This window comes from Eublepharis macularius, chromosome 12 (genome assembly GCF_028583425.1).
Source record: "Eublepharis macularius isolate TG4126 chromosome 12, MPM_Emac_v1.0, whole genome shotgun sequence".
Lineage (NCBI taxonomy): Eukaryota > Metazoa > Chordata > Lepidosauria > Squamata > Eublepharidae > Eublepharis > Eublepharis macularius.
The window spans coordinates 58,269,826-58,294,591 of record NC_072801.1 but is presented as its reverse complement, the minus strand read 5'-3'; the positions used below and the strand labels follow the sequence as shown (position 1 = coordinate 58,294,591).

At 44.3% G+C, this 24,766-nt stretch overlaps 1 protein-coding gene and 1 gene segment (V, D, J or C); both read left to right on the top strand.

Annotated features, from left to right (window-relative positions):
* The first annotated feature begins 970 nt into the window (after positions 1-970).
* Positions 971-11,865, top strand: LOC129338770 (immunoglobulin heavy constant gamma 2-like). The segment is given in 6 exon segments: positions 971-1,305; positions 4,898-5,230; positions 6,668-6,967; positions 9,618-9,911; positions 10,017-10,103; positions 10,277-11,865. Coding segments are annotated over 6 exon segments (1,197 nt in total).
* Positions 11,866-11,962: 97 nt separating this feature from the next.
* Positions 11,963-24,268, top strand: NFATC2IP (nuclear factor of activated T cells 2 interacting protein). Of its 2 annotated transcripts, none has more exons than XM_054993240.1 (8): positions 11,963-13,852; positions 16,647-16,766; positions 17,663-17,805; positions 17,890-17,964; positions 18,788-18,977; positions 22,406-22,550; positions 22,763-22,869; positions 23,223-24,268. In XM_054993240.1, exons 1-8 carry the CDS (start codon positions 13,628-13,630, stop codon positions 23,379-23,381), a joined length of 1,164 nt encoding a protein of 387 aa, XP_054849215.1. In that variant the 5' UTR covers positions 11,963-13,627; the 3' UTR covers positions 23,382-24,268. The 2 variants fall into 2 exon arrangements, with proteins under 2 accessions (XP_054849215.1, XP_054849216.1); XM_054993241.1 differs by lacking the exon at positions 11,963-13,852 and adding an exon at positions 16,548-16,571.
* The last annotated feature ends 498 nt before the right edge of the window (positions 24,269-24,766 follow it).

The window sequence follows — 24,766 nt, the reverse complement described above, 5'->3', positions numbered from 1 at the left end:
AGAAAAGAACGCCATAGTCTGCCCAATTACTAAGATGTAAATTCACTCCTGCCTCCTAATATTTTAGCCGGAGAGTGGAATGATACCCAACAAGCTTGCGCCCTTTCATGGAAATGTTCATAACACTGAGGGTTTTTTGTTTTTGATAGATATTTCACACAACGAAATAACTTTAAGCATGTTAGAGTACCTGGCTGTCTGGCAACAGCCGCTGATCCCCAAATGAGCGGCCTTGCCATAAATTATGTGGACTGGGGCTGTTCCACAGATATGTCTTCCAGGGGTTCAGAATGGAGAAGAAATGCAGCCTCGCCCATCCTGTGGCTTCCTGGAGGAAACAAACAAGCGTCTCGTGGGTGTCAGCAGAAGCCATTAGTCTTTGTCTAGAAAAGTGGTGCGCTGAAGTAAAAACCCAAGGAAAAGTGCTGCACAGAAAGAAAAAAAAAAAAGAAGCACCATGAGAAAATGAAATAACTGACGGCCAGGAGGATGTATGCAAACCTTAGTTTTTCACCGAACTCAACTTCATGCTGAACATTTCATTTTTTATTTTAGTCTCCAGCCCTTCTGGAGATGTCAAGAAAAGAACGCCATAGTCTGCCCAATTACTAAGATGTAAATTCACTCCTGCCTCCTAATATTTTAGCCGGAGAGTGGAATGATACCCAACAAGCTTGCGCCCTTTCATGGAAATGTTCATAACACTGAGGGTTTTTTGTTTTTGATAGATATTTCACACAACGAAATAACTTTAAGTATGTTAGAGCACTAGGCTGTCTGGCAACAGCCGCTGATCCCCAAATGAGCGGCCTTGCCATAAATTATGTGGACTGGGGCTGTTCCACAGATATGTCTTCCAGGGGTTCAGAATGGAGAAGAAATGCAGCCTCGCCCATCCTGTGGCTTCCTGGAGGAAACAAACAAGCGTCTCGTGGGTGTCAGCAGAAGCCATTAGTCTAGAAAAGTGGTGCGCTGAAGTAAAAACCCAAGGAAAAGTGCTGCACAGAAAGCAAAAAAAAAAAAAAAGAAGAAGCACCATGAGAAAATGAAATAACTGACGGCCAGGAGGATGTATGCAAACCTTAGTTTTTCACCGAACTCAACTTCATGCTGAACTTCATTGATCCTTTACTGGCAGGTTGCGTTGCTCTAATTGCACTGGCTGCAGCTTCGGTTATCTCCCAAGAGCAAGCGAATGTTTCTGCCTGAAGAAGCGAAACCAAAACAGCACTATTGCTGCCGATGCGACTATGCGGGGTCTTGGAGCCTTCCCGTGGCCCCTGCTGCTCCTTCAACAGTCTGCCTGTAAGTACAGGTTCTTTTTACCCAGCGGAAAGCTTCGGCTTCCAAGGCTCGCCCTCGCTAGTTGGATCGAGGCGAGCTGCCGTAGCAGCTGTTAGCAGAGGGAGCGGGAGACTTAAAACATGTTTTCAATATGCCTACTCCACGGGTGGCCGAGATAAGGGATCAAATTACGCAAGTCCCGCTGATTGAGGGAGGGGGGAGGGGGGATAAGGGATAAGCAGCGCCCTGAAAAGAGGGAGAGAGATGGAGAAGAGGGGCAGCCTCAGGAAACATGTTAGTTAGGTGTCACTGGGCTTCTGTTTTCTTCTGCTACAATACACTAAGAGCCAAACTAGCCATTCTCTTTTTAAAAGAAAAACGGAATGTCTAGTTTGCTGTGCTGTGGGTCTGGGGACTAGAGATGGGCACAAACCTAAATACGAACCAAAAAAAATCCATGAACCAGCCCTCGGTTCGCAAACCAGGTTTTGTGGAAGCTCGTTTCCACGAACTTCCACGAACTGGACTACTGGTTTGTTTGGTTCATATTAAAGGGGCAGTTTAAATTGCCATTTCCCTGGGGAAAATGGCCATTTAAACTGGCTGGGGTTTGGGGAGTTTAAAGGGCCTTGCTGCTTGCAAGGGACAGGTCCCTTTAAACTATCAGCTGGCAGGTGGTGGGGTGGGGATTCCCCTGCCTGCCAGCTGATAGTTTAAAGGATCCTGCCCCTTGCAAGCTGCAGGAAAGGGCCCTTTAAACGATTAAATGCCACTTTCCCTGCCGAAAAGGGGCATTTAAACCCCGCGAACCGGTTCATAACTGTGCCAGTTTGTGGTTCGTGGAAACCCCACGAATCCCATGGTTCAGTTTTTTTCTGGTTCGTGCCAATGTCTACTTGGGACCCAGCTCATGTTCCTTGCGGCCGCCCAGCAGCTGCAGAGAATGGTTGTTCAAAAATAGAGCAGTGCCCTCTTGGACTCTGATCGGAGGGAGGAGGGCTCCTCCCCCCAGTCATATTCAACTCTGAAACGAGGGAGGTATTTCCCCATTTTTGCCACTCCACATGCAAAGAATACTCCAGCAGAAATTGGTAGCAGAAATGGGGAAATACCTTCCTCAAGTGCTGGTTTGGAGCTGAAAATGGCAGGAGCCTTCCCACTGTGGCAGAGTTCTGAGTCCAAATTGGCTCTGCTTTATTTTTTTTTATTAGCTGTTCAGCTGTGGGGAACCAAACTCTTTAAAAGAGCCAACGACTAGTTTGGCCCCAGTTTTATCCTATTCAAGGGGGAAAGAGCAAGGTCCCGACATTCAACAGAGTGTGTTTTACGAGTTTTGATCAAGATGAGTAGCCATGTTAGTCTGTAACAGTAGAAAAGAGCAAGAGTCCAGGAGCACCTATAAGATGAACAAAATTTGTGGTAGGGAATGAGCTTTCGTGAGTCACTTCTGAAGAAGTGAGCTGTGACTCATGAAAAGCTGTGACTCACGAAAGCTCATACCCTACCACAAATTTTGTTCGTCTTATAGGTGCTGTTGGACTCTTGATCTTTTATGGGTTGGATTTTTGGGAAGGGGTGTTAGCTACACTTACCTGTACTGCAACCTGAGGTATTTTGTATGCCCCCCACCCCCACAGAGAAATATTTAAAAAATAAGCCATGAACAGAAAGTGAGGGAGGGCTGTAACTTCCAATATAGCATTTTAAAGGCTCATTTAACCTATTACTGTACAAAAAGGTGGGTGCACTATATTAGATGGATGGTATAATACCAAGGAATATGGAGAACCTACACTACAAGGCTGTTGCAGACCACCCTCTCAACTTTGGTACACACATATGGGAGTAGCAGCACTGAGCTACACAACAGCCTTGCCAAATTTAGATTGGGAAATTTCTGAAGATTTGGATGTAGAGCTTGGGGAGGGCAGAGTTTGTGGAGGGGAGAGACTTCAGTAGGGTATAATGCCATAGAGTTCCCCCCTTCAAAGCAGCCATTTTTTCCAGGGAAACTAATATTTGTCATCTGGAAATGAGTTATAATTCCAGGAAATCTCCAGGCCCCACATGGAAGTTGGCAACCCAATTACACAGGAGGTATTCTGTACTAGACCACTTTCTTCAACCACTTTTTGGGGCAGGCACAGGGGAGTCTTATTGCTGTCCTGTCATTCCTACAATAAAACCCTAGATTTCTCCTTATGGCTGTATCTTCACAGAGACAATTCCCAATCAGTGCTGCTGCAAATGCAGAGACATGCAGCAGCACTGGAGAATTCACACTGCGATATTCTCCATACTTTCCCTCATTTCCCCAGACGGGGTTGATAAGGGGCAAAATGGCAGGTGCAGGGGGTTGCTAGGAGCAAATAGTGTGAGGTGATTGTGGGGAGGGGACTGGAAAATCTACACTTTTCCATCCTAACAGTGGGCAAACCCACTTTGACTAAGATCTTTCCAGCAAGATTGTACCGAAGCAGGTTTGGGAAAGATCATAGTCAATCAGATGAAACCCCGAAAGGTAAACAATTGAAGGATGACATTGAGTAGATACTCTGGGTTGAGGGGCGGGGAGGCTGTCTTAGGAAGCAAGGCAGAGCAGAATGTCCACGTGGAAGCAGCCTTTTGACAGTTGTCATGTTTGTCCTGCGGTCAAGTTTTTTAAAAAGAATGGCAGCAAAAGGAAGTCCTGTAGCGAGATAAAGTCTAGCTAAGACTTTTAAAAGACCCAACTGAATGTGACCTGGGAGATCTGCGGTTATGATCTCCTGCGGTATTTTAAAATGCTAAAAAGTGCAGGGGAGGTGATTTGGATCAGGCCAGTGCACTGAGGAGCGTTTTAAGCCCCTTCCCCCTCACTCACCAGCTTTTAGGTGGGTATCCATGTTGGTCTGCAGTAGAACAGAAGTGTCTGAAGAAGGGAGCTCTGATTCTTGAAAACTTACACCCTGAAAATCTTGTTGGTCTCTAAGGTGCCACTGGACTCAAATCCTGCAGTTACTCACCAATAGAGTCAATAAGGGTACCTGTCTGTTTTCTCCCATGGGTGGCATGGGGGACAATGAGAGGGGCATAGAAAAACAAGCCAGAGAAGGGGTTAAAATAACATTTCTCAGTATCATGGACGTAATCCAAATCCCCTCCACATTCAGTTTTAAAGAACTGGGAGATCCTAATCACATGTTTGATTGGCCTAAAACTATAAACTGGCATTATTTAGTGCTGAGAGAAAAACACTCTGCACATGCTCAGTGGAACTTAGAATGTTCCTGGCAGTCCACAAAAGTTCATGGGCTAAAATGAAGCCTTTCTATCCTGTCTACTCCCTCTGCCATACAAGAAACTTAGAGGAAATTATGAGGCGCCACAAATGCCTTCTGGAGAGTTCCGTTTGTTTCTCCCGGGATGAGAGGGCTGGTGGCAGTGCTATCACTTCCACCTGTGCAGGAGGAGAAAATGAGCAAATCTGTGTCCCTCATTGTCACTGCTGGCTTGGTCTCAGCCAACTGACCTCCACAGCACTACTAGTGTGAGGGGCCACACAACTCACCTTGTTCCTTGGCTGTTTGCATATCCCACTCCCCTCTTGGTAAAACTTCTCTGTCTTTTTCAGGGGCAGTTCTGAGGGTGTCGGTGCCCTCATTGCCAATCCGTGCCTTACCATTCTCTAATGTACGGCTGCCTTGTAACATCTCAGACTCCACAAGGGCCATAGTCCTGAGTGATCTGGCTGTAACATGGAAAAGAGACCAGAAGGATATTGCTGAGTATTTAAATGGATTCGACGCAATAAGGCCTGGAGCAGAGATGTCAGAGGAGCGACTGCTAGTGGGTGATGCCTCCCTGCTGCTCCCACATGTCCAAGATGTGGATTCTGGTGTTTATACGTGTCATGTTATTTTTACGCCTGAAAAAGAAGAGGCTACCTTTGAGCTGAAAGTGGAGGGTAAGAGATGCAAAGGAAAAGTGGGTGCAGGCCCATGTTCTCTAGGGAACACCTTCTGCCATAGGACCCATACCTCCCCATTCAATGAGATGTTTGGGAGAGGTGCTGCCCTATGTTCTATCTTTCAGAGTATTAATTTAAGGACACTCATGTTGCCAAAACCTTTATGTGGCTGCTTTATGGATGCAAAATGCAGCCATCTCCCCTAGGTTCCTCTGAAATTGAACAGGATTAAAAGCAAAGATAATAAATATGGGCCCTCCTTTCTCCATGGTAGCCTTTCTCCTCCCTGTCCACTGTTAAGGGAAATAGTAAATACATATCCAACTGCAATATTAAGTCAAACCCATAGTTAGTCAGTTTGGCCATTGTTGTCTGTTCTGACTGGCAGCAGCTTTCCAGAATCTCTGTAAGAGAAGGATCCCTCGCAACACTTGCACCCTCAAGGCTAATTCATGTGTGATGGCCTCATTTCTCCCACATGGCATGACTTGGGTGCACTGTCCTTCGGAACTTAGAGCTAAAACAGATGAGACACCTGACACGTGGAGGATGCTCATCAGTTTCACAGGTCTTCAGGAGTGCCTAAAAGGAGTTTATGTTGCTGTGGTGCTTTTTCAACTACTACGGTTCTTGGCATTATTTACATTTGCCATTTCTCATGTCCAGAGCCCTTTATTTACATCAAATGTGCTCATGGCGCACATTACTGACAAGTAGATTTTCACATTTAAAGGTTTTCACCAACTCTGTAAAGTCCCCCAAATTACTGGGCAGTAAGAAAAACAGCTTGCCTAGAGCCTCCTAGCAAGTCTAAGGTGGAGATGGGAAGCTTATACTCCACAATATATGATTCTCACGGTTCTCCATGGCTGAAGGTGAAGGAAAAGGCTCTTTTGATATTCTTTGAGGGAGATTACTGGAACTGGGGAGGCAGAAGGACCCCACGGGGAAATGTGATGGGATGAATCCTCCAGTCTACCTCCAAACTGAATTGCAGCATCTCTGTAGTAAGAGAAGCAGCGAGTCCAGACTAGAGATGTTACTGAACCACAAAACCTCACTCCTTCAACTCACTTCCCTCCCCATTATGATGTTTGCTTTTCATGTGAATAGAACTCACGAGTCTTCATTTTGAAGCATTTTCTGTCCCTTGCAGCTACTGTTCCCGATTACATTGATATATTTGTATAATTTGCACATGTATCATGTATAATGGCTTAAAACTGTTGCAGGCACACACATCCCATAAGAAAGGGACTCTGGCAATGAAAATCATTAAAATGAAAAGGCTCATGCCAACCAGAGAATACCAAAAAGAAATAAAAAAAGAGCATCTTTGTCCATCACTAGTCACTATAGATTGAGACTGCTGTGTGGCTGGGAGAGGGCTTCCATTGGATGAGATCTCCTCTTAAACTTCCTCTCTGCCTCCAGCTGAGCCACGTGTAGAGGTTGGATCCACAAAGTTGCAGCTTTTCAAGCCAGGTGCTGTGACGTGTACGGTGTCTGATTTTTACCCCGATGATGTCTCTGTGGAATGGCTGAAGGATGGCACGATTGTGAAAGACTCCAAACCACCCATTAGCCAGGACAGTCACAACAACTTATACAGTGTGACAAGCATCTTGGAGCTCATACCAAATATTTCTGATGCAAGTGCCAAGTTCTCCTGCCGTGTCAGGCACAGATCACTCAAAGGTCTGCTTAAAGAAAACTTCCACTTGCAACTACAAGGTAAGAGAGACCCTTTCTAGAGGAAGCCAGGAGTCCTGGCACTTGACCTCCCCTATCTCCATACTAATTACTCCTCTATTATCTCCAAATATCAGGAGCCCTGACTCACAGCTATTTATTCAGCTCTCTGGCACTCCTGCCCCAACCCACACCTTTGTTCTACCCACTGCCACCCTACAAAAAAAAGAAAATAATTAGAATGACTTTGCAGGATCACACTGACATCTTCCTGCAAAATAAGAAAGTCATCAAGTCCTGGTCCTGCCATGTGGAAACAGTATGGAAGTGGTGCTATTGCTTCTCCTTAGGACATACCCCTCAGCTCAGAGGATCAAACCCTCTAGTTCCTCACCTGGTGCTTCTCTGAACACAAACAGGAATTTAAAAAGGCATTTAGTGCTTAAGCTGAAGTGATGATACAGAGTCACTCTTTCTTAGCACTCCTCACCTTTTGTTTTTACAAGAATTCAGCAGGTTAAGCTAGTATTAATATCACCACTTAAATGCTAACAATAAAGCTCTGTTCACAAGTTCCAGTGAACACACATACAGTCCGTATGCTCTCAGAACATACACTTGATTGCTCTTTGTATGTGTGTCGAGTAATTCTCACATCACAGTAAATGCATGTACACCTGAACGTGTGATACTATACACTCCATATGTATCTAGTTACTAGTCCCTGGTTTCATTCATAAAGTGAACATATGTTGGCTCTTTCTGATAAACAGATGTATGCACATGCAGGCAGGACGTGCTTGCATTCACTGTAACGTGAAAAGGTTACAGTGATTTACCTAAGGAAATTCGGAGTCAAGCTGAGATTTATCTTGGGGGCATACTAGCTTGTAAATCATTGTAGCCCGCCTTGATTCTTTCATTGGAGAAAGAACAGGTGAAAACATCCAAAACAAAATTCAAAACCTCTCTCTCTCTTTCTCCCTCTCTCTCTCACGCACACACGTACGCAGCGCACACACACGCACACACACACTGTGGCCACTCATGGATCCCAACTATAACATGTTTTGCCCTTAAAGACCGTACATTGCTATTATTCATAGGGGAACTGCATGCTAGATCAAGATTCAGAGAGTTCCAGTGATCTGAGCCTACTACAGAAATACATACACACTGTACTTGTGTTACTAAATTTCAAGTTACCATTAGTCATTGTGCCTCTGGATGCTTTATCTCTGCATCTCTGGCAAAAAGCTCTGTATGTTTGGCATTGGTCATTAAAGTGAAAAGTAGCTCATTTATTGTATTGTCGAAGGCTTTCACGGCCGGAAAATGATGGTTGTTGTGGGTTTTCCGGGCTGTATTACCGTGGTCTTGGCGTTGTGGTTCCTGATGTTTCGCCAGCAGCTGTGGCTGGCATCTTCAGAGGTGTAGCACCAAAAGACAGAGATCTCTCAGTGTCACAGTGTGGAAAAGATGTTGGCAGGTCATTTGTATCTACTCAGGAGGGGTGGGGTTGGGCTGAGTCAGAGTTTCCTAGGTTGTGGAATGCTAATGGCAGGAGGCTTCACTGTATCATGAGGAGGTTCTTTTGCATATGGATTGGTGCTTGATGTGCTAATCTTCTCTTCTGTTGTCAAGTATAGAGTGTTTTGTTAGCCTGGTGTTTTTCAGAACTGGAAACCATGCTCTGTTCATTCTTAAGGTTTCTTCTTTCCTGTTGAAGTTTTGCTTATGCTTGTGAATTTCTCAAGAACCTCCTAAGGATACAGTGAAGCCTCCCACCATTAGCGGGAAACACCCTGGGAAACTCTTACAGGATGACTCAGCTCAACCCCACCCCTCCTGAGTAGATACAAATGACCTGCCAACATCTTTTCCACACTGTGACACTGAGAGATCTCTGTCTTTTGGTGCTACACCTCTGAAGATGCCAGCCACAGCTGCTGGCGAAACGTCAGGAACCACAATGCCAAGACCACAGCAATACAGCCCGGAAAACCCACAACAACCATAGCTCATTTATTACTGAATAAAGACTGTACTTTTATTTATGGTGTCCTCAAACTACGGAATTTAGAAATGGGAGTTCCTATGCCCATGTGGCCCGCCTTCACGGCTGAAATCAAACATGCACTGTAAAGTGATCAACTTTTCTGCGTGGCTCTTTGTCAGTTCAGGAGCATGATGTGTGTGTGTTATGCACCATCAAGTTGCTTCTGACTTATGGTGAAGAATTAATGACCTCCAAAAAATCCTATCATTAACAGCCTTGCTAAGGTCTTGTAAATTGGAGGCTGTGGCTTCCTTTATTGAGTCAATCCATTTCATGTTGGGTCTTCCTCTTTTCCTACTGCCTTCAGCTTTTCCTAGTATTATTGTCTTTTCTAGTGAGTCTTGTTTTCTCATGATATGACCAAAGTACAGTAGCCTCAGTTTACTTATTTTAGCTTCCAGGGAGAATTTAGGAGCCTGAAAGAAGTAAATTTAAAATTCACTTGTACACCCCCAACAATTGCAGGGGGCTGAGATACGCTTGAAGTGCCTGTGAGGATTCAGTCTAGGTCTTCCTCTGGATTCAGTCTAGGTCTTCTTCTTGTTGCAGTCATGGAACTTTGGTGAATGTAAGTTTGCACATCCCACTGTTGTTCATTATCCAGGACCTTGAACTTGCATTCATTCCACACAGCTCTCCCAAGCCTTCAGATTTTCACGGTGGTGTCAACAGAGGCCCTTGAGGTGCTGGTGTGCCTAGTGAGTGGATTCTACCCCAAAGACGTTCAAGTCCATTGGCTGCGAAATGGGGTGCCTCAACTGCAGATAGAATCTAAACCCCAGACAGTGAATAATGGGACATTCTCCATCCAGAGTATCATCCTGCCGCGAGAGACAGATGATGGAGTCGAGTATGTCTGCCAGGTGCAACACAAAGCATGGGATGCCCCGGTGAAGTTGACAGCCCACTGGCAACCGAAAGCTGAAGGTGATGGACTTACTTGCCCTACACCCCAACATCCTCAGAGTTCAGGGACAGAAGGGACACCCTGTTCATGCCCACCCACACCTACATTTCCAACTTCTACTACAGGGACCACTGCCATTCTGCCATGGGTATTGCTCGGGCTCGTTCTGGTGCTTGTCATCATAGCTGGAATTCTGTTGGCTATTAAGAAAGGTGAGTACATGTTTCTGCAAAGGATTGGGATTGCGGTCCAAGGATAGTGGTGGTGGTGTAGGCACCAAAGCCAGTGAAGGGGAATGGATGAAACTAGGCTGCATGGAGTATGTGGGTGTGTTGTGAATCACAGTGGTGAGGCACCTTACCGATCCCCCCATCTCTCTTTGTAGCCAAGAATAAGATGCATCCAGATACCAAAAACAAGGATCACCTGAAAAAACTAGCTTCTGAATCAGAAGAAGGCATGCTTAAGCCAGAATATGACCCTGTCTCCGGTAGTACAACTACAAAGATATGAATCCCTTTTGTGGTACCCCAACAATCTGCTTTATGAGTCAGATCACTGACTCTCGAGAGATGCAACTAACAGACTTGATCTATCTCCAACTCCTAATTCAGTAAACTGTTTTGGTGGCACCCAAAGTAAAGTGCTGGAATCAGGCAAGCAGCACCTATGATCTGGGTCACACAGTGCCTGACGCCCTGCAACGACTGCAAAATCCATCCATCGTGGACAATTCAGTGGAGGTAAAGGTATCCTTCTCTCTCTCTCTGCACAACCTGAAGCCCAGGGGCATAGACTTGGCAGTGCTGTTGGTGAGGACAAATTTCTCTTGTTATATGTTTGCTCAGATTTTTAAATATGAAGTGCATGCTTTTAATACCGGCATTTTTGTATTTCAGAAGTCTGTCTTGAAACCATCTTTTTAAGAAAAAGGGGGAGGGGCAACAAACCAAAGTCATATAAATGCATTTTCAGACAACGCTAGCTATAAACTTGCCAAGTGAAGTACAGTATACTGCTGTTTTTTACTTAAAAAACTCATAAAACTCACAAAACAGCAGGAGAGAACTCAGTTCAGAATATAGCAAAATGCCTACATTAGGAGGCAGACCAGACAATACTTTTTCCATGAGCTGGGCCAGGGCCTGAATAGTCTCCTAAAAAGTCACATGGGAGCTGCTAGGAATGGTGCTGTGGACCAAATTAGATTCATCCTGCAGCACTGTAGGGAGGATGGGTTTCAGGACCTCATTTGTGAAAAAATACGTAATTTGGATTTAGAAAACATTGGGTTTTAAGTCTTTAGAAACATTTAGGAAATTCTGGGTTGACCATCCATCCAACTACCTTCAGTTTTGCTTAGCAGTGCTCATTGCAGCACAAATAGACCCTCTCTACAGTTCTTTAGTATAGAAAACTCCAGTCACATAGAAGCGCTTAGCACACCTATCATGTACGCCCATCTCTCCCTCAAAATATGTGACAGCTTTTGAAAAGTAGCCAAGACTTGCATTTTTATGAAGACTTTGAGGTGTCCACAGTAGACTGTAGCCCTGTATACAGAGCAAAATCATGCCTATCACCCCCACCCCCAACCTATGCCTGGTTTAGCCCCTCACTGGCACAGAGGCATTTGCAAACGATACGAGCATAGGTTCTGTCAATGCCGTCAGAATTCTGCAGCATTTCTGACTGCCTGGACATCCATACTGCACAGCTTTTAGGCATACTTGTAGCAGGCTCATGTTTTTTTTTCTTTTGAACATATTTGCTGTGGTTTGCTTAAACCATTGGCTTGTTGTTGCTGTAAATGGGCAGGGGACCCGAGAACCTGGCTAAACCAGGTCCCTGTTTCCTGTCTAGCTGTTTTACGGCAGTAGGTGCATTGTGAACTGTTTTCAACTGTTACAAGTGTTGTAAGTAGAACAATTTCTACTGTGTATGTTGCCAAACTGAATAAAAACATATGATTAAGATCTTTTATCTTAAATTTCCCCTTGGGAGAGTCTGGAGCTGCACAGTCCTGATGTGGGGGAGGCAAGGAGGAAAGGCAGAAGGTTGTCCTGAGAAAGCACTCTTGATGGCCAAATGCAACCATGGTGGCTTGGGTTTTCCTGTTGCTGTGTGTAGCTGCCTCTGTATGCAGGAGGCTGAGCAGGGCAGTCCTATTGAAGAATGTCTTTCTGCATTGGATGGCCCACCACAGTCAGTACTAAGCGAAGTTGACAAGCCAATTGGAAACTGGGGTTTAAAATCGCATTTTAGCACCCAACAACAAACCAGTTTATTGGGCAACCACCCAATGGTCTGATTCAATGTAAGACCAAAGTCAGTAAAAGATGTTATACTATTGGTCTGATTCAGTATAAGCTATCTTCATGTGCCCTATTGTAGGGGGTTAGGGGCAAACAAAGCTATTTGCTTTAGGTAAGGGCTGTGGCTCAGTGGTAGAGCATCTGTTTGGCATGCAGAAGGTCCCAGGTTCAATCCCTGCCATCTCCAGCTAAAGGATCAGATGGTAGGTGATGTGAAAGACCTCTGCCTGAAACTCTGGAGAGCAGCTGCCAGTCTGAGTTGGCAATACTGACCTTGATAGACCAATGGTCTGATTCAGGAGAAGGTAGCTTCATGGGCCATGTGCTGCCATCAACTGGTTTTAATCAGACCAGGTATTACAAACAGTGGTTTATCACCATGTTTGAATGTTTTTTTAAACTGTGAAATGGGCTGTACTTTTGTTGATTAATCAAGGCATGTAGAAAACGGCAAAAAATATACCTTTCCCCACCCCCCAACAAAGATGCAGTCAAGATTGGTGTAATTAAATTGCTTCCTCAAAAAAATCACACAGCTGAATGCAAATGTAGGCTGTGTTCTATTCACTTGCATGCAGAGCCATCGTGTTTGTACTCATCTAAGAATGCCCTAAGGAAACGTCAAAACAGGATCCTGGGGGGAGGGCATGGGTGTGACTAGTGCTTTTAAAATGTCTGTGGCAATTGCATCCTTTAGTCACCGGCCTCAGCTGCACTCCGATGGAACAGCCAACTAGTTTGTTGTGCCTTTATCTCCCTCCTCTGGCAAGTTGCATCTTTGGTGGCACATCAAGTGCTGGAGTCTGGCTGTCAGTATCTATGGTTCAAGGCACATGATTTATACCTGGAGTACAGTAACACCTCCTTTAACATTGTAGTTACGTTCCTGAAAACAGAGTGCTAAGTAAAAGAGCTTTAGAAGAGGTATCAATAACACCAGTTTTAATGGAAATGTGTTCATGATGCCACCATTTCTTATGTATGAGTAGGGTTGCGAACAGCCTGGGGAAAAATGTCCTGTCTCTTTTGACAGAAGCTGAATGGGATGCTACTTAATGCCATGTCATGAAAAAATGCAGCTGTCCGTTTCCCTACAGAACATTTTTCTCCAGGCCATTGGCAACGCTACTGAGAAAACTTTTGTAGAGGTGAGAAAGATTTGGGAAGATTTAAGCGTTTTAATAACCTGATGTTAAGCAGTTCCCAACTTTTTGTGAATAGTAAAAAGCCTACAATGTAACAAAAAAATACAAGAATGTGTAATAATTTTTCATTCATACCGAGACTGATCTACATGGAGAATTTTCTGAAAAGCTACACCTCTGAAATGGTTGCCGTGGCTTAATATGAGCTGAGGAGAGCCCTGGATTGTGTGACTGGGGTAAGAGTGGACTGTAAACTAAATATGAGCAGTCAGTGTGATGCGGTGGCAAAAAAAGCTAATTCAATCGGGTTGTATCAAAGGGGCCATAGCGTCGAAATCGCAGGAGGTCATAGCCCCTCTCTATACTGCCTTGGTCAGGCCACACCTGGAGTATTGTGTGCAGTTCTGGAGGCCTCACTTCAAAAAGGATGTGGCCAAAATCGAGAGGGTGCAGAAGAGAGCGACAAGGATGATCAGGGGTCTGGAGACTGAGCCCTACGAGGTAAGGCTGAGGGCCTTGGGAATGTTTAGTTTGGAGAAGAGGAGGTTAAGGGGGGACATGATTGCTCTCTTTAAATATTTGAAAGGCTGTCATTTGGAGGAGGGCAAGGAGCTGTTCCAGTTGGCAGCAGAGGGTAGGACCTGAAGCAATGGGCTAAAACTACATGCACAAAGGTAGCGACTGGATATTAGGAAAAACTTTTTCACCGTCAGAGTAGTTCAAAAGTGGAATCAGCTGCCTAGGGAGGTGGTGAGCTCCCCCTCACTGGCAGTTTTCAAGAAGAGGCTGGATGAATACTTGTCAGAGATGCTTTAGGCTGATCCTGCACTGGGCAGGGGGTTGGACTAGATGGTCTCTATGGACCCTTCCAACTCTATGATTCTATGTGATAAAGATAAGATTGCCTCTGATCAGGAGCTGAAAGCCTTTATTTCCATATTGACTGAGTAATTATAAACAATCCTCTTGCCTTAGATGAGCATCCTTGAGCCTTTATATTCTAGAAAGCATCCAGTATTGAAGATGCTTTCTGGAGGGAAATAGGAAGGAGTCCAGTAGCACCTTTAAGACTAACCAACTTTATTGTAGCACAAGCTTTTGAGAGCCACAGCTCTCTTCGTCTGGAGGGAAAGTAGCTGGAAATATCAGAGGGAAGCGAAGAAAGGGGCATTTTACAATCTTTGCCATTGTTGCTGGATTTTATTTCAAGACTAGCCAATTGACTGTAACTCTCATGGGCAGGACTAGATTGTTTTTTTAAAAGGGCTGCATACCATTTGGAAAACTTTCGGCCACTCTCAAAAGTTACGTTGCTTAATACAAAACTCAGCAGCCTGCATTATCAGCAATCACAGCTGTTGCAAATGGTGATGGTTCTTATCTTGTATAATTTTCAGCTTTACACGGAAACATCATGAAGTTGCATTTCATGGCCTTTTAACCTTGTTTACACTCCCCCCCCCATATTTGGCAGCCAACTGAAAATTCACTTCATGCATTTGATACTTCAGTAAATCGGTTATTTTATAAAATACCACAAGGCTTCTTGTTTTTGTTGCAGTTGATTAGCACAATTATTCTACTGGATGTTTGGAAGTTACAAATGGTATAATAACTGAGGCAAATAAAAACCTAATAAATACACGTGATTATAAGCTTTTTCAGACCGAAAAAAGTGTGATTGCTTTCTCTCCCTCTTTTTAAAGCAAGGCTGAAATAAAGACACAATCCTCCCCCTTCACTCACACACACAAATCTTCTCCATTTCCAGGCATAGCCATTTTAGTCTGTTGCCACAAAATCAAACAGGAGTTGGGGAGTACTATAAAGACCGGGATTTTTTTTCAGGGGCAACACACCAGAACCCAGCACTGCCACCTCTTTATTAAGTTCCAGCACTTGGGCATTTAGACATCATGAGTAAAGAAAAAAAAGCAGTGATATAGTAAAAGGTAGGTAAAGGTAGTCCCATGCACAAGCACCGAGTCACTACTGACACATGGGAGGACATCACATCACAATATTGTACCGACCTCAGAAGGATGGAAGGCTGATTCAACCTTGAGCCGGCTACTTGAACCCAGCTTCTGCCAGGATCAAACTCAGGTCGCAAGCAGAGCTTGGGCTGTAGTACTGCAGTTTACCACTCTGTGCCACAGGGTTATTAGTGATAAGGAATAACAAATTTTACTCCAATATGAACTTTTGTTAGTCGTGGGAGCTCAGGATATTATAGTTTCAGGCAGGTGGCTGTGTTGGGTCTGCTATAGCGCAGCAGGATTTGAGTTCAGTGGCACGTTAGAGAGACAACAAATTTTCAGGGTATGAGCTTTGGAGAGTCAAAGCTCCCTTCTTCAGATACAAGGAACAAAGAATACAATCTGGTATATAGTCAGGCCTTTCTGCCTCCTACTTTTAGAGCTTTAGCCCAGAAACAGCCAGGATTTAGCCTGGATTTGAGTTCAGTGGCACCTTACAACATCAAATTTTCAAGATATTTATTTATTTATTTATGTATTTATAGTTTGCCTTTCTCACTGAGACTCAAGGTGGATTACACAGTATGAGATTAGTACAATCAGTATCAAGTACATTTCAATACAGTATCAAGGACATTTCCATAAACAATGCCATAGGCTAAATAGATACAAGTTCAAAAGACATAGTATCAGCAAGAATCCAATACAGACTAGAAAAAATACTGAAGAAGAACATAATCAACTCTAGGACTAACATTAGACAATATGGAGCGCTGGTGGTACATAGGAGTACATATTTAAAACAGCAGATAATATGTAAGGCAATATAATGATGAAGTCTAGAGTTAGAGCTCTTGGTAGCTGAAGAACGGAGCTTTGACTCTCGAAAGCGTAAACCCTGGAAATCTTGTTGGTCTCTAAAGTGCCACTGGATTTAAATCCTGCACGTCATCAGAGGCTCTGACTCACGAAAGAAATTTGGTTAAGTCTTGATGGTGTGCTGATCGACCCGTTTGCTTTTCCCAAAGCGTTGTCAAACTGGCATGGGCTACTTGGAGGGGAGGAAAACCACAATCCCCGGGGTTCCTTGCGCGCTGCAGCACAAGAGTTTCTTCGCCTTCCTTTGTATTGGCAGGGGAGGGGGGAAAGCGAGGGTTGGTGCCCAATCACAAGGCGGGTGGGCGGATTAAAAAGAATATTGAAACCAATTAGAAGAATCCTCTTCTGCAATGGCGGAGACGGTAAATAGGAAAGGGAGGGAGGGAAAGAAAAAGGCTTCGGACCGAGACTCACTCCAGTCCTCTTTGCTCCCCCAGTTGGATTCCTGCTCCAGCAGCGACTCGGAGCCGGAGGGCCCCCCCAGGAAGCCCCTGCCTAAGCGCCGCCGCTTCTTGTCTGACACAGCAGTCCTCGCCGTCCCGGTCTACTCCAGTAAGGTGCATGCAAAGGAGAACCCGGGAGTTTTGGATCCCCAGAATATACTTTTAAGTCCAGTGCCCATCCAAGAGGGATTCCGGAAGGAAAATGGTGTTCGTCTGTTGCAGCGAAAATTTTACAAAAAACACAAAGAGAATTTTACGGTGCCTTTCAAAGCTTGACGCTTTATAACACGAGCCTGTGAGTGTTTGCTCACGAGGAAGCCCCATTGTGTTCAGTTGAGCCTTACTCCTCGGAGAAAATGCGTAAGATTGCAGCTGTCTTCTTCTGGGGTAGAGTTTCATAAGCTGGAGCCAACTTTGTCAGATGGTTTATGCCATAATCAAAAGTTGTTGGTCAATAAATTCCTCGATTCAGGCAATTTGGGAGCATCTTTGTCTCCGTTGCCAATATCCCAGGTGCTGGCTGGCGATCTCCCGGAATTACAACTGATCTCCAGGCAATGGAGATCAGTTCCCCTTGGAGAATATGGGTACTTTGGAAGGTGGACTCTATAGCATTATATTCTGCTGAGGCCCCTGCCCTCTCCAAACCCTGCCCTCTGCAGGTTCCACCCCCTTAGCTCTCCAGGAAATTCCCAACCCAGCGCTGGCAACTCATGGATGTTCCATATTTCTCCCATCTTCTACTGTAAAATGTGTTGCCTTTCTTTTCACCACGCTGCTTTTTGCAAGTCTAACCCAGAAACTCTCTCTGATAATTGTGCCCGAGTTAAATTGTGAACCCAGGAGTCCCAGCTATGGAGACCTCTCCCCCAATGAAGCAAATCACCTCCTCTTACAAAGCACCAGTCCTACTACTCTAGTGGCCTGCTCTGTCTTCTTCCTAGCAATTCCAGTGGGAATCTCTGAAACCTTTTCTCTTGGATCTTTTCTGCTCCCGTTGCACCATACAGGTTCAGAACAGCCTCCAACTTTTCCCTGAGTCTCTGAAGCTGCCAGTTCAAGTCCCGCTGGTGTCCTCGGCGCTTCAAGTCCAGGGCAGATCAGATGAAGAAGAGGAAGCAGCAGCAGTGACTCCCTCAGAGCAAGAAAAAAGGTCAGATTCACTTTCTTCCCCACCCTGTCAACTTATTTGCAGTCCCCAGGTAACATGTGTCTGTGTCTGTTTTCCCTTCAACAGAAGTCCAGTTTTGCCGCCATCCCCTCCGCCTCCCCCACAGCCACAGAGACGGAGCTCACGGTGTCCTGGAACCCAGTAAGAGGCTGGGATCCTTTGGAAGGGGAGGGGGTTATGTGGACTTCTGGGGAAAGGGAGGGAAGAGGGGGATCCCAATGCTGTTGGTAAAATCAGAGGTCTACCATAATTGGCCATTTCTATGAAGACCTGCTTTGTGTTGGTTGATCTGAGGCATCTCTCACCTGCGTGCTGACTTGGAAATACTTCCTATTGTGTGTGTGTGTGTGGCTCATATAGGTTTAGAGGCTTCATGTCCCTTTGATCTGAAAAGGTAGTTAGACCGTGCTTTCTCCTCTGGGTTCTCTCCTGAAATGAAATAGTGTGATTTGAATGGTGTTTTAATTATTGGGAGTAAGCAGGCAGGTCCTTAACAAAATCCATAGTCTTCCCTGCCTGGACTCTAGTTTGTCCCCCTCCAGTAGCTTTCTAAAAGCAGTAAGTGTGAGGGACATGCCAAAAGACGGAGGAGACAAGCTTCCCTGTAGATGCCTGTGCCTTGAGCACTGAGTTAGCGAACAGTGTATTTTATATCATCCTATACTGCTTTTAGGTTTACAAAAGTATATACCATTATTGTTGCATGCAGTCTCTGAGTCCTCACGACAGCCTTGTGAGGTAGGCACCCTGGATTGGATTTGAAGGATAGGGAACTTGATGGTTTATTCCATGCTGGCTAGGAAGTCTGGGACAGAGATGGGGTTTGAATTCTGATCTTCCAGTGCTCCAACGTCTGATCTGTGCAGTTCTGAGCTATTTTCATCCTAGGAGGGATTGACTCTTTTAATTTTCAGGTGATGGGTTTCTCACTCTGGTCCCCACCCCCCTTCATCTTCTTCCTCAGCATTATTGACCAGAGGCTCAGGAATCTGAAATCCACCCTTTCCGCTGTCAAGGAGAGCTTACAGGATGACGGTTCAGGTTTTGATGAGGATGACGTGATTCTGATTGACTCACCTGAACCCTCAGAATCTCGGGAACTAATACTGAAGATCCGGTGCCGGGCAGATCTCTACAGAGTCTCTGTTCAGATGGTGAGACCTGCTCAGTGTCCACTTCCTTTCTCTGAGGAGTCCTGCCTTTGCCCTTGTTCACCTCAGTTTTGCTGTTGCTGCTCTGGCCTGTCTGTTCCTTTTTCCTCTCTTATCCCTGCCAAACCTACCAGCTGGTACTCTCTCTCCCTGTGGCTTTTCCCTTCTTCCCAGAACTCCTGTGGGCCTTCTGGAACATGTGGTTCTATCTGGCTAGAACATTTTTATCCTACTTTGCCTCCAAGGAGTTAAGAGAAGGATTCACATTTCTCACTTCATTTCATTCTCAAAACAACCCTGCAAGGTAGGTTAGGCTGAGAGAAAGTGAAAGATCAAAGGGTCACCCAGTGACCTTCATGGCCAGGTGAGGACGTGAACCAGGTTTCCAAGTTCCTAGTCTGACACTTTTGCCACTACACAACACTGGCTTTCTAGTAAATCTAGCTGCATACAGTAAATAGAGTGTCTCTGTGTAATGTTAATATATATGTTAAATATATTAATAGCATTAATATATTTAAATTACTTAAATTTTTTAAAATAAATAAGGAACCGTAAATACGGCTAACAAACCCCAATAACAAATACTGAAGGAAACAGAGACTGATTAGGTAATAAGATTATAAGGTTACAAACCAGGGACCCTCAAGACCTTGCAAGGAACATCCCATTTCCCCCTTCTCTACTATTTCCCTTCTCTGAAATCCCCTACAGCCTCTCCCCTTTTCCTGCTTCCTTCCTTCTTCCCACCTGTCAGCCAACCTACTTTCATCTGGTCTCCTACCTTCAATTTTCCCTACTTCCTTCCCCTGGCAGCCCCTTGAGAAAACTGTGCTTAGTGCCAGCTGCCAAGGTGACCCCAGTTGCATGGTGGTGGTGAACCTGCAAGGGCTTATGGGGGCACCTCACTTTCTCCTGTATTCCCCTTGCCACAGTGTTTCCTCTTTCCCTCCTCCCGGAAACCACCATATCCTCCCTTTTCCCTGCTTCCTTTTCTCCTTCTCACCCACCCACCAGCTAACCTTTAATCTTCCCCCATCTTCAGGCAGATTTATTCATTAACTCCATTTATAGCCTACCATTCTCCACAACTGGGACCAAAGTGGCTATCGTTGTTGTCCTCTCCTCCATTTTAGCCTTACAAAAACCATGCGAGGTAAGACTACGCTGAGTGTTTATGACTGGCCCAAGATCACCTAATAGGCTTCTACAGCAGAGTAGGGATTTGAACCTGGGTATCTCAGATCCTAGTCTGAAACTCTTAACTACTACACTACACTTCCTTTTGTGGGGTGGCTGTGGTAAGAACAGCAGCAAGCAGCTTGGCCTGGATGACTAATGAAAATCAAATAGTAGCAAATCTGCCGGTAGTTGGTCCTTCCTCAGAGGCCAAAACAGCCCTGGAAAGGGTCCTGCTGCCCCCCTTCCCCCACACCTCTTACTGACAGAAAGTAAGGCTCAAAGGCTGGCAGTAGTTTTTTTTTTTTGAAAAATTTTTTATTGGGTTAGAACATTTTTATTTTTACATTACAATCAATTTTCCCCTAATTTTTCGTTTCTAACCCCCTCCCTTTCCCCCCCTTTTGTTGACTTCCAACAGCTTTCCCACCCTCTGTCCCTTTTCCCTTACTTCTATTAAATTCCTCTGTCTAAAACAGATATACATTCTCCGTTATATTAAGCAGTGCATCATTAACTCCTTTAATTATTATACACCCAAACTATACGTCTTTAGATAAACAATTTATCCCATTTTCCAGTTTTGAATAATTCTATATAAACCTATATATCATAAACCATAAAAATTTCCCACATTTAAATCAAACAATTTGATTTGTTCTCTATATATTACTCATTTCAACTTTTTATGGTAATTCTATATAACTCCTCAGATACTCAATCAATTTAACTCTTCTATACATTCAGTTTGGTGCATATAAATCTTGTCAAAGAAAGAAAATATTGTTAGTTAGTCAATCCTCATGTTTAAACCTTATCATTAATTATTCTCTATCAGTTGACCTATACATATCTATATATATCTCAATCAATTAATCTAACTGCTTATAAATTCACATTTCTCTTCCTCCCCCGGTAAAGTCACCCCTCTCTTTTATACTTTTATTATATTTCAGTAGTTCTCAAACTGCCACAGTTTTCCTCCCACCTCCCATTTCTTCTCCAGGTATTGTTTCAGCTTCTCCCAGTCTGTGTTGAACTGCCCTGAGTCCAGATCTCTCAGTTTTCTTGTCATCTTGTCCATTTCAGCCATATACAGCAATTTGTAGATCCAATCTTCAATAGTTGGTACTTCTTGTACTTTCCATTTCTGCGCATACAAAAGTCTAGCTGCTGCAGTCATATAAAAAATCAACGTCCTATGATGGGCTGGAATTCCCTCCATTCCCAAGTTTAGCAGCAGGAGTTCTGGGTTCTTATTTATTTGAAACTGTAAAATTTCACTCATTTCTCTTATTATTTCCCCCCAGAACTGCCTAGCTACCTCACACGACCACCACATATGATAGAGGGAGCCCTCATGTTTCTTACATTTCCAGCATTTATTAGAAGTATTCAAATTCCCTAGCGCAATCTTCTTTGGTGTCATGTACCAACGATAGATCATTTTAAAAATGTTCTCTTTAATATTGATACATGTCGTTGTCTTCATTGTAGTTTTCCACAAGTATTCCCATGCCTCCATTGTTATTTCTTTATTGAAATTTATAGCCCATTTCACCATCTGTGTTTTAACTATCTCATCCTCAGTATACCATTTCAGCAATACTTGGTATACCTTGGATATTCTTTTCTTCAAAGGCTGGCAGTAGTGTTGTGGTTGCCTAACAATGGCCAATGGCATTTGTTTCTTAAAGCTATAAGTGCCCTTTCTATTATTTTGGGCTTTTAAAACTCCCCAGTACACTTAAAAAAAAATCAGATTTTTCTACAAATCTGGGGTTTTTTTCCTCCCAGATTTCTAGAAAGATCTGTCTTATCTGACCATGGCTTCAGTCTCCAGATTCAAGTATCCACAGATGAGTCCATGTTGAGAATTAAATATATCAATGATGGCAATCCATGATTGTTCCCGTTTCGAGGTGGCCAATATCATTTCAAAGACTTGGATATCTTTAGAAGTGAATGCTTCTTTCCTTTTCTCCCTTCAGCTGCCTCCCTTCTCTCAAATGTCTCGCCCAGCTGTTAGTTGGGCATTGGCTTGACTAGTCAGAGCTTTAGCCCCTCCCAGTGAGATAAGCTGCTGGTGCAGGCTTGCTGCAGTGCCCTATAATTCTGCATAATTTTGAAGATTTGCATGAACCCATAAGAATGCAATGGGTTTAGAAATAAGTACTGATCTGGATTGTCTTGAACGGCTAGAGTAGTCCCATGGTGTGCCTCACTCTCAAACATTGTTCTTACTTTCACAGACAGACCCCCTTCAGCGGGTGGTTGAACATATGGGACAGACGCTGAAGGTTCATCCGAGTAGAATCCTCCTCCTCCTTCGGGACCGTGAACTTACAACTGACGCCACTCCCCGTGGGCTGGGCCTGGGGGTGGCCGATATCATTGGTAAGTTGGCAGGCAGGGGATCCTGCAATTTCCAGAATGCAGCCCCTCAAGTCTGTTTTGCCAGTCTCACCTTCTAATCTTCTCTGCTGGTGTTGCTGTTGCTTAGATTTCCTTCCCAACGACCCTCCTGCTCCTCTGCCTTGATCCCACCCCCCACCCTCTTCCTCATTGTTAAAATTCCAGTGCTTCCTTACGGATACCTTTTCTTTCAGACTGTGTAGTAGAGACGACTGGTGAAGAGAGTGATGAGAGGGGAAGCCTGCAGCTCCGGGTGCAAGGGAAAGACAAACGCTCCCACATGGAGATCACGGTCCAAAGGGTAGGAGTAGTAAGCATGGGGGTATTATTCGCAATACTAATATACCAATTGTTTACAATAGACTAGTCAATCTAATCTCAACAGAGTCAGAATTCTGAAGGGGAGATCTTGGTGTTAGGGAGAAGAGGAATTTCCAAATGATTTCCCCATCCTGTACCTTTCACAGGCTCCCACCTTGTAGCAACTCATTCAAAAGCAGAGGAAAAAAGTCTTTGCTTAGCACCTAAATGCCAGCAGCAGCTTCTGGAGATGCCGTGGTGAACAACGTGGTCCTTCCAATTGAGTATACTCCTTCCGCTTAAGGGTTGTAAAGTGTAACTGTGTCTCACGGTCACGGTCTTGTCTCTTGGCAGAATGAACCGTTGCGAGCACTGATGAGTCACTACCGTCAAGCCCAAGGACTTGGTAGACGCAAACTGGCCTTCTATTTTGATGGGAGGCGTCTGGCAGAAAACTGGACCCCTGAAGAGGCAGGGATGGAGTGCGGTGACGTCATTGAAGTGTGGAACTAGAGAGCCTTCTCTCTCGGGCAAAGAGGCCATGTCTCTTTAGGTTCCCCCGCAGGATCCCAACTCTGATTTACTTTAACCCATGCTACTTCCTCTCCACCTCCATTTAAATTTTTCTATGCCTAATTGGTATGTTGGGGGCAGGGAGGGCAAGGAGAGCATTATGCAGGAATTGTCTACATTTTCTATCCTCTCTGGCCGCAAGGGTGAAAGACTGTGGTCTGCACTCCTTTCTCTTCTCATCCCCCAAATGTTTGGAAACGGAATAAATTAGGGGTATTTTAATTGATGTAATACCACATCTTTGATGAGGATGGAGAGAGGGTGTCTGGCATGGGGTGGATCTGTGTGAATCTGCAATCCTGTTTCAGTAAATTGTGGTTTGATCAAATTCCCAATTCTTTGAATTGTCGGAAGGCAAATTGTCCAGCAAAAATAAAGGTGGTTGGTTGGCACCAAACTAGAGTTACAAACTAGGGTTCACAGCTGGTTTATACAAGATGAGATTCATGGAATGTGACTCCACAATTCACAAACCAGAGTTTTAATAAAGCTGTTCCTTGCAGCCACCTGGATCTAGGCTTGGTAGTATAGTGAGGCTTTATGTACAAACTGGAAGTTTCTATTTATGTGTGGGAATGTAACTTGAGGTTGTTGCACAATGTACACTTTGTTATGACACCTAAATGCAGCTGCAGCGCCCTGTAGGAGTTGGAAGTCAGACTTTACTGTAGACTATGTGGTCTCACTTAGGTTTAAAATAATATAAACTGTCTTTTAAAATTATATTTTATAATACATTAAAATTAGAAAAAAGAAAATATCCACAATTCGTTAAACTGTGAATGTCATAATGAGTACCATTGTTGATGAAAGGGGAAATAAAGAGGAAAAAACAGAGGACTTGTGCGTGTTTTTTAAATTTCTGCTAGCTATCTTGTAAGCTTCCTTCTTGTCTTTGTTTCTTTTAGATGAGGTTAATGACCTCACCTTAAGAAAATGGTCATGAAGTCATAGGGTTGGATCCAGCCAAGTTTTTCTCTGTATCTTAGCCAGTTATGTACCTTCATACAGCTGCAGTCCCACGTGGCTTTTTTCCATGCAGGTCCCATGTTCCCCAACATAGACTTTTTGTTGATCACCAGCTGAAAAGGTGGTGCTATTCCATCCTCAGAGTATCATTCTCTGTCCCGTGACAGGTTTCTTTGTACATTAGCTGGCATGTACATTTACCACATAAGAAATCTCATTGAATTCAGCGGGACTTACTTCTAACTAAATATGTATTAGACTGGGCAGTCCAAAGTAGATCTCAAAGTGCCTGCATGCAAGGATTTTTCTCTTGAACTAGCTGGCTCAGGTGAGTAAGCCAAATTGTAAGCCCTGGC